Raw genomic sequence first — 8,534 nt, 5'->3', positions numbered from 1 at the left:
AAACGCCATGTACTCAGTGAGTGATATAAACACATTGTAAATTTCAGTTTTCTAATAAAAAATAAATTTAAAAAATAAAAATAAATAAACAAAATCCGAAGTATAGTTCCTACTGAATGTGTATTGCTTTTGCACCATAGTAGTCAAAAACTCATTTAAGTTGAACCATAGTAAATCAGGGACCATCTGTATACACAAAATGTTTAATGATGGCCAATAGGGGTAAAGTAGGTAATAAACTGAGCAGAACTGACTGTCATTTCATAACCGTTTGAGCAGAATTTGTTGAGGGCTTATCAAACTCTTTCCAAAAGCCTCCAAGTAGATCACTGAATAATTTATAAGCTATCTATAGGCCAAGAACCCAAAGGAATCAAGTTTGAATTGAACTTCCTTTAAGCCTCAGTTGGGGTTTTTTAAAATGTTTCTCTCTTAACTTTCAAATCTAGAGATGAAAATAATGGTTCCTTCCAACGAGATGATCTGTTTTACACCACATAATACTCTACAAATTTACTACATTTACTGTTCATCTGCTGTGGAACCAGATAGCCACAAAACCATTTTTTAAAATAAAGTGAATGTTTCAAAATAAGCAGAGAAAATTATTTCACTTATTACTGTTCAATAATTAATTTCATTTACAAACAGAAAAGAGTCAATCATGATAACTTAGATTTTAACATTTTTCTCTATGTCACCATGATTAGAACCTTGTAAGATAAATTATTGTGGACAAACAGAAATATTTAATACTTGGATTTTATGATAAAATTGATAATGTAGTTTTAAATTGCTGTTACAGGTATACATAGTAAGACATTTTAATAAATTCAGTGGTATCTTAATATTTCAACCAATACTGTGCATTGAGTCCTTTCAATTTTCTACACTTTTTTTGTGATGTGATGGTTGAAATATTCATTCCCTTGGATAAAATCAAAGAATTTTAGTCTGTCTATAGCCATACCATCCTGAATGCTTCCAATCTTATCTGATTTCGGAAGAATTTTAGTATAAGGAAAGTGTCTTTTAGAGTCTCAGGATAGTTTCTGACATTCATTTTAATAAATTTAAAATTTAAATTTCTATCATGTTTCCCTTCATTAAGTGTCCCAATGTATGTTTGATGTAGAACTAGATTCTCAGTAGGTGAGATATTCATTCCACTCATGCATGCGTTTAAAAGGGAAAGAATAAATCACGCAAAACATTCAGTAGCTAAAAATAAACTATAAAAATTATCCAAATGCTTAATAATGCATTAAGTTAAACAAGAGTTAGAAGGTATGTTACTGCTTGTCAAAACAAAAATTAATCCTCTGGTTTACTTATTCTTTAGCCACGGTTGAAATTCCAATTCTTTTTTATTTTTCAGTCTTTGAGAGAAGTTTAGTAAAAGTCAAATTGGTAATCACAGTCGGAGATATTCTCATTACATCTTTCAGGGACATTAATTTTTATTCTTTTCTACTTGAGTTATCACAATGTAAATTGGAGAGGGAAAAGTAAACACAAGCAAGGGGGAAAAAACTAATTAAAAGGACAAAAGAGCAAGGGAGAGAACCCAGACACAAATGTTTTTTTTAAAATAAGAAAAATAATAGAAATCCAAAAGAAGACTCCAAGATTATATTGCTTTAATAGGAACCGGGTGTACTCATAGACCGACAGGCTAGGAAAAGAAAAGAAATTGTGCTTACCTGTTAGAAGCTGGCAGTTTCTGGGAGCTGTCCAATGTACTAACTTAAGCTTTCCCAGTCACTACATACCTCAATAGGAATTGATGTCTTCGTATTTCTCCCTTGAACCAAGGCGTCTCTGCACTCATCTTTTTAAGCTTTCTTTTAATAAATCTCCAAAATTATTTTCTTAGGAGTTGTTCTACACAACCCTGTCTCTTAAAAATCTTTACATCGAATAATTAAATATAGCTATTGGCAAAAAAGAAAACTGAACCCTTTTATGTAAAAAAAAAAAAAACCATATATACATGAGATATATTTGAAATCAGTAAAATTTTATTTTCGTTATACCAAATTTATAATCTTTTTTTCATCTCAAAAAAAATAAGACCTCTTACAATGCAGTATAGTTTCTAAGCTTAAATCTTGTAGGGTGGTAATGAGGAAACGTAACCAGATAGGAGTGTCAAGATTATTCTTTGTTCAGGAATACCAATCAGCAATTTAAAGTTTGAAAGAATTCTCCGCGGAGGGTGAGCTGATCGACCAATTAGTTTATCAAAAGGTGAATCGCAATTTTGAAAGGAGACTGAAGTTGTTTTGTTTGAGGGGAGGGCTTGCTTTCCTCCCACACAGGGATTATACAGTAAAGCACGCTGGGAGAAACACTCTGAGCTTCTCTTTTTCATGTTATTGCCATCATCACTTTTCGCCCTCTAAGTAAAATCCTTTACGTGGGTGGGGGATAAAGGTTAGGAAAGGAAAGTCAAGTATCTCAATTGTTAGATTGATTATAGCGAAACAGATTTTAGAAGCCAGGGTTCGTAAAGCGGCAGGAGAGCTGTTTACCTTGCAGTGGAAAGATAAAGAGGATTCCAAGAGCGACTCTGGGGAATGCCCCCTCGCCCCTCCTACGATGCTTACTTAAGCTAATGGAAGATCTTGCCTTTCAGTAGCCGCTGCACTGGGATACCAGACAAACAGCTCCCCTCGACCCCTGGCAGACAGGGCCCCTCTTCTGGACATCATTAAAAGCACATGCACTTGTTTCACACCCATTGGCAGCGGAGGGTGGCAAGATTCAGAACTCCCACCCTGAAGCCAAGGAGAAGCCAGAGCGGTGGAAAACATCCTTGCTTTGAAAACCCAAAGCTAAATTAAAGAACTACATGAGACAAGGAGCTTGAAGAATATTAGTTGGCCGCGGGAGTGTGGAGACACACAAAAAGCACAGCAGGTAAGAAAGAGCTGGAGGTTGTTGCCAAGAAGGAACTGTCCCAGGTGGCAGGGCAGAACGGATCGCAGAATTGGAGGCCTATTCCTTTGAGTCTTCCCGGCGTATTCAAGCTTGTCTTCTTCCATCAGTTTCGAGAAGAGGGACGTTGTCAGAGCCTTCCCTATCGGTGCAGCTAATCCTGTTATCAGCCTGGTTATACATATTAATGTCCCTGACCCATCGGTGATGGTGACCCATCAGATTCAGGGCTGTTAGGAAGGCGGTCACCACGCTTGCCCCTCCCTTCGAGAAACCTATGAGACGCAGGGCCAAGCAGACGCGATGGCAGCCTTTCCCGAGAGCTGCGTGGACGCCACCGTCCTGGACTTCGTCGCAGACCTCTCTCTAGCCTCCCCGCGGCACCCTCTCCTCTGCGACTTGACACCTAGGCTCCCCTATGGGAACCACCAGGACCTTGTGCTCCGAGACGGAAGACCCAGGAGTCTGGCGCGTTTTGAGGAAGAGGATCCAGAAGAAGAGGAGGGGGAAGGAGAAGAAGGGGAAAACGAGGAGGAAGAGGAGCACGGGAGAGGTGCCTCCCTGCTGGGCCGCCCCAAGAGGAAAAGAGTGATCACCTACGCCCAGCGCCAGGCAGCCAACATCCGCGAGAGGAAGCGGATGTTCAACCTCAACGAGGCCTTCGATCAGCTGCGGAGGAAGGTGCCCACTTTTGCTTACGAGAAGAGGCTCTCCCGGATCGAGACTCTACGCCTGGCCATTGTCTACATCTCCTTCATGACCGAGCTCTTGGAGAGCTTGGAGAAAGAAGCCGACTGAGCCAGGGTGGGGTGGGAGTGTCTGCCCACTCCTTGCCTGGGCTCGCACGGGTTTGGGGTGTTTGAAGACCCAGCCGTGGGTGCGACGGAAAGGCCAGGAGGGGCCCTCCAAGACAGAACGTCTGGCCTTCACGGGAGCTTGGTTCTGGATTATAAAATGTCCACAGTCCTCGAGAGGCATGGAAGCCGTAGAGTTAATATATATGCGATCGCTGTCGACGGAGTATGGGGCAGGAGCGGGCGGGGCGAGTGAGGACGAGTTAAAACCGAGTTGGGGCAGTCGAGGCCCAAGTCCCAAAGCAGCGTCTGTCCGGCGGGTGGGAAGCTAACCCTCCCCGCAGACGGGAGACTTCGGGAGCGTCTGTGCAGTCCTATCTTTTAACTTTTCTTTCTTTTTTTTTTTTTAATATAACTATAAGGAGATATTCCTACTTTTTTTTTGCCTCTAGAGTCGGCGCTGAGCCATCCCAGGCAGGCGCTGCGCTCCGGCCCGTGCTCTTGGGGCGGGGGAGGGAGAGGGGCGCAGAGGGTGGTCCTAGTCCAGTGAGGAGTGAGGGTTCCTGGGTCTTCTGAGAGGCCCAGGGCGCTCCGGCTCTCTCGTGCGGTCCTCTTAGTCTAGTCGAGAGGCAGAATGAAGGAGATGAGAAAGCAGGAGACATTATGCTCCTCGCCTCGCCTCCTCTCCCTGCCCTTACTTTTCCCTCCCCTTGGGCTCTAAACAGCAACCCTGTTGTGGCCCCTCCGGGAGTAGGATGCTTGGACTGGGAGGGAACTGGGGACAGCTCCCGCTTGCGCGCCGGGGGTGCAACTGGGCTTTCAAGGCGTTCCGGGCCCCCGGAGCCCTTCCCGCCTGCAGTTGTTTCCCCCGGTCGCCGACGGGGGAAAGGGGCCGGGCCTTCCCAGGGGCAGTCCCAACCAGAGCGCGCACTTTCACATTTTTAGCTGTAGGTAGGGGAAGATTGTTTTCATTCTAGTTGCATGTAGGGATAAGGGAGAGAAAACGTCAGAGGAGGAAATTCATTCTTCCACTTTGCCAAAAAGTGTGCGATGGAGATGAGTTTGAAGCAAGATCGTGCTGAGGGGCTCCCTCCAGTTTGGACGGTCTGCCATTCCACAGTTCTTCCTTTTGTGCTAAGGAAAAACTTCTGCCAACAGCTGAAATGGGGTTCTTAAGATAGCAGTAAGTAAGTGAGGAGAGAAATCAGAATGAGTAATCCTCTACTGTAAAGCGAATAAATCCGATTGTTCCAACACTATATTTTGCTCTCACTTCGCAAATCCTTGGGCGGATGTGCACAGACACACACTGGCCTCCCTATTAGATTTTTAGAAATGTGTTTCATTTTATTAAGAAGTAATATATACTCATCCTAAAAACTTTAGAAATTTAAAATTTAAGAATAAATCACTTCATGTTACCACATAGTTAGCGTTTTTATCTATTTCCCTTAGTCTTTTTTATACAGATATAAATTCAATGTGTTAAACAAATCTGGGATACTATTGGAAATTATCCACTCAGCATTATAGAATGAGCACTTTCCTTGACTTTAAGTATTACCCAAACGTAATTTTGATCACTGTATTTTATTATTATATCCATGTATCACAACTTCAGTCCTTTACAAGTGGATGCTATTTTCTTTTTAAAAAAGTAAATGATGATGCAAAAGCACTCTTATAAATATCTTCTCTGCCTATAATAATTTTCTGACACTAATTAACTAGAAGTGAAATTTCTGCACCAAGTGAACATTTAACTTTGTGGCTAATGGCCAGATTGCCTTCCAAGGAGATCTGCCAGTTCACCCACCCTCCCACCAGCATTATAGGGATTTGCTTGTCTTGTGCATTTACTTAGAAGTTTTTCTGGTTCTCCTATCTATGGGAACTGAATTAGTTCTGAAATGCCCACTTTCCCAAAGATGACGTCTTTTTTTGAGTATTGTCTCTACCATAAGAACATTAGGATAAATACGTAAAGGAAAAAAATGTAACCCACTAAACCAAACAACAACAAAACCAGGGAGTGTTTTTGGTTTTTTTTCCCTCTAGCACTTTTACTAAAATAAACTGAAATTTGGACAGTGACCCCTATATCAGTTTTATAAAATAAAATTACTCATTTTCTCTTTTTCTAGATAACTTTTTGGCTACCAAAACTAGCATACCTGTATTTTTAAAGATAAATTTAAAATTTGCTCAATTTAGTATGTCAAAAGTAACTGTATCTCAACTCATCATCAAACTGTATTCAGCTTCCCAACTTCTTATGTAGTGCTAGTGGCTCCATCAAGCCCTCATTTATCCAGGTATTTATTTATTCAATTTTAAAAGTGTGTTGACATTTTACATATAGGGTGAATGTGTTCAAAATTGAAAGGGCCTACAGAGGCTGTGTTCCTTCTCCCACATAAAATTCTCCTGACAACTAAATATCATTTTTAAAAAAAATCTGCAAGTGATAAACAAATTTTTCTAAAAACAGTCAACTTTAGGAATCATTAATATTTTGTTGGAAGAACAGATTTTGAAAATTAAAAATTAAAAAAAAAAAAAACACTGTGTAGACAAAGGTCCTCAAAACCCTCAGGTCCTGTAGCATAAATACAACCATCTATCATCCTTAGTACTCTCCCTCATATTCTGAACCATTCTGTACCATTCTGTTATATTCTTAGTAATCTCATGATATCCTACAGTGAATATTTCCTCTGAATAGTAAATGACACCCAAAGAAACTCTAAATACAAAAGGTTTTTCCCATTATTCTTAGAATTATTCAACAATTATTAAAACTTTTAAGCTTATAAATGTTTTCTTTGTAAGTTTTTTCTATGTCTAGAAGCTATGCTAAAATGTAAAGTGTCTTAAGGCTTATTCTTAATCATTGTACTGATGGAATAATATGAAGCCAAATGAGGATCAGGAATACAGAGAAATAGATTGACTTATTCTTTGTATCAAATTATCCATAGAGATAAGACCAAATCTTGTCTGCATTTCAAACATTAATCCAGGTACCTCCATGTCTCGCCACTCAATTTTTTTAAGCAACATGATAGTTTTAGTTTTCCCATGTTAGATCCATAAATCCAGTGTGCTTTTAATGCAAGTATTTTTGGTTTTTTTAGTATTTAACACATCCTATGTTAAAATTGTCTTATTCTTTACTATCTTATAAACCAACGCTGATAGAAATATCAGTCAATATTGGTCTTTCAATACCTTCCAACAGTAAAAAAAAAAATGCTAAGTGTATCAAGTACTTCTGGAAAACTGTAATAATTAGTTTTTGAAATCTTAAAGTTATTTGAGTATTTGGAATATAAATACTATTTTAGACGTTGCTTGGAGGCGATTTATTTACACACTCTTTACTGACTGAAAACTGCCTTTCAGTCTCAAACTAAGTTCCCCATCACTATCAGGTTACTATTAGAATTCAGACATGTAAACCAAGAAAAGATCTAAATGAAATCATATTTGAAAGACATAATCAGGCTCTCCAGGGAAAGTAAAAATAATCAAAAGCCTTTGGCATCTACAAGCAGTCATTCAGACCTATCATCTTTTACAGTTGCCCAATATGAAAACAGATTTTGACAAAATTAGCACTGGAAAATGAACCAGATATTATGCTAGTATGCGTAATTCCTGCACAAACATACAATTAAGACCCTAGGATTCGTGTTTATTATTGCATTTGTCAGTATTTCCATTATAAAAACACTATTGTGGAATGTTTATAACCAACTACAAAATTCTGAAATGAAACTTGATAAAGCACAGTTCAGTGTAACTTTTTTATAATTTTAAATCTTCAAAGAAAATTTCAAAGTTAGTGAAGACATTTAAGTACACTTCATGTGTGAGTTTCTCAAATGTACTGCAACTTTACAAGAGATTTTACTTAATACAAAATATAAATTATTTTTATTTTGCTTCTCTGGTGGCTCAGTGGTAAAGAAACCACTTGCAATGGAGGAGTCACAGGTTTGACCCACTCCAGTGTCCTTGCCTGGGAAATCTCATGAACAGAGGAGCCTGGCAAGCCCTAATCTACAGGGTCGAAATAGTCGAACGTGACTTAGTGACGAAACCACCACCATTTTTATTTTTATATATTTTTATCAAAAATAGCTTTCAGATTTTGCTTTGATCATTCTCTGCACCTCTCCTCTCCTGTTAGCTTGCCAGCAACTGTGTCTATGCCCATTAATAGACATCCCTGTGCAGTAGGTGATACCTTGCTTTTCAGCCCTGTCTATAAAATCCCAACCCAATCACGTAGCATTGCTCTCTGTTTTGTTTGTGATACATATTGGCATATCTTAGCACAGATTTAACTTTTAATCATTAAATTCCAGCCAACAGAGGCAAGCTAAAAAATAGTTGGCAGATTAATACTGAATTTTAAGTACTAAATCTACTTCTTATTGGGTATTACTTGATTAACTTACAGTTTAAATGTGTTAGAAAATTGTTGGTATATATCTGTGTCTTGGCCCAAGTTCAGTCACAGGCTCCTGAACTTTGCCAACATTTTGGGAGACGTTAGGCCCAGTTTCTGGTCAGTACCCTCTCTTCCTGTGAATGCTGGACTAAAAATGGTTACAAAACAAGAGTCAGCAGTTCTGACCATTTTGTTTTGACTTTGGGGTTTCTTTGAATCCAATGCTCAAAACCAAACCTGGCGAAGGAGGAGAAGGAAAGGAAAGAAGCAATGCAAGCTGACAGGGATAAAATACCAGAAAGATGGAAAAACTTCTTCAAGTCTCCATAAACCAAAGCCTA

General features: G+C 39.2%; 1 protein-coding gene across 1 annotated transcript; it reads left to right on the top strand.

Annotated features, from left to right (window-relative positions):
• The first annotated feature begins 3,243 nt into the window (after positions 1-3,243).
• FERD3L (Fer3 like bHLH transcription factor) lies at positions 3,244-3,738 on the top strand. Its single transcript, XM_055420230.1, has one exon. The coding sequence runs from the start codon at positions 3,244-3,246 to the stop codon at positions 3,736-3,738; it is 495 nt and encodes a 164-aa protein (XP_055276205.1).
• Positions 3,739-8,534: the final 4,796 nt, after the last annotated feature.

Source organism: Moschus berezovskii, chromosome 3, assembly GCF_049115385.1.
Source record: "Moschus berezovskii isolate FMDL1 chromosome 3, NW_MosBer_1.0, whole genome shotgun sequence".
NCBI classification, from domain to species: domain Eukaryota; kingdom Metazoa; phylum Chordata; class Mammalia; order Artiodactyla; family Moschidae; genus Moschus; species Moschus berezovskii.
The sequence above is the reverse complement of the archived record's forward strand: the minus strand, read 5'-3'. Positions and strand labels throughout refer to the sequence as shown.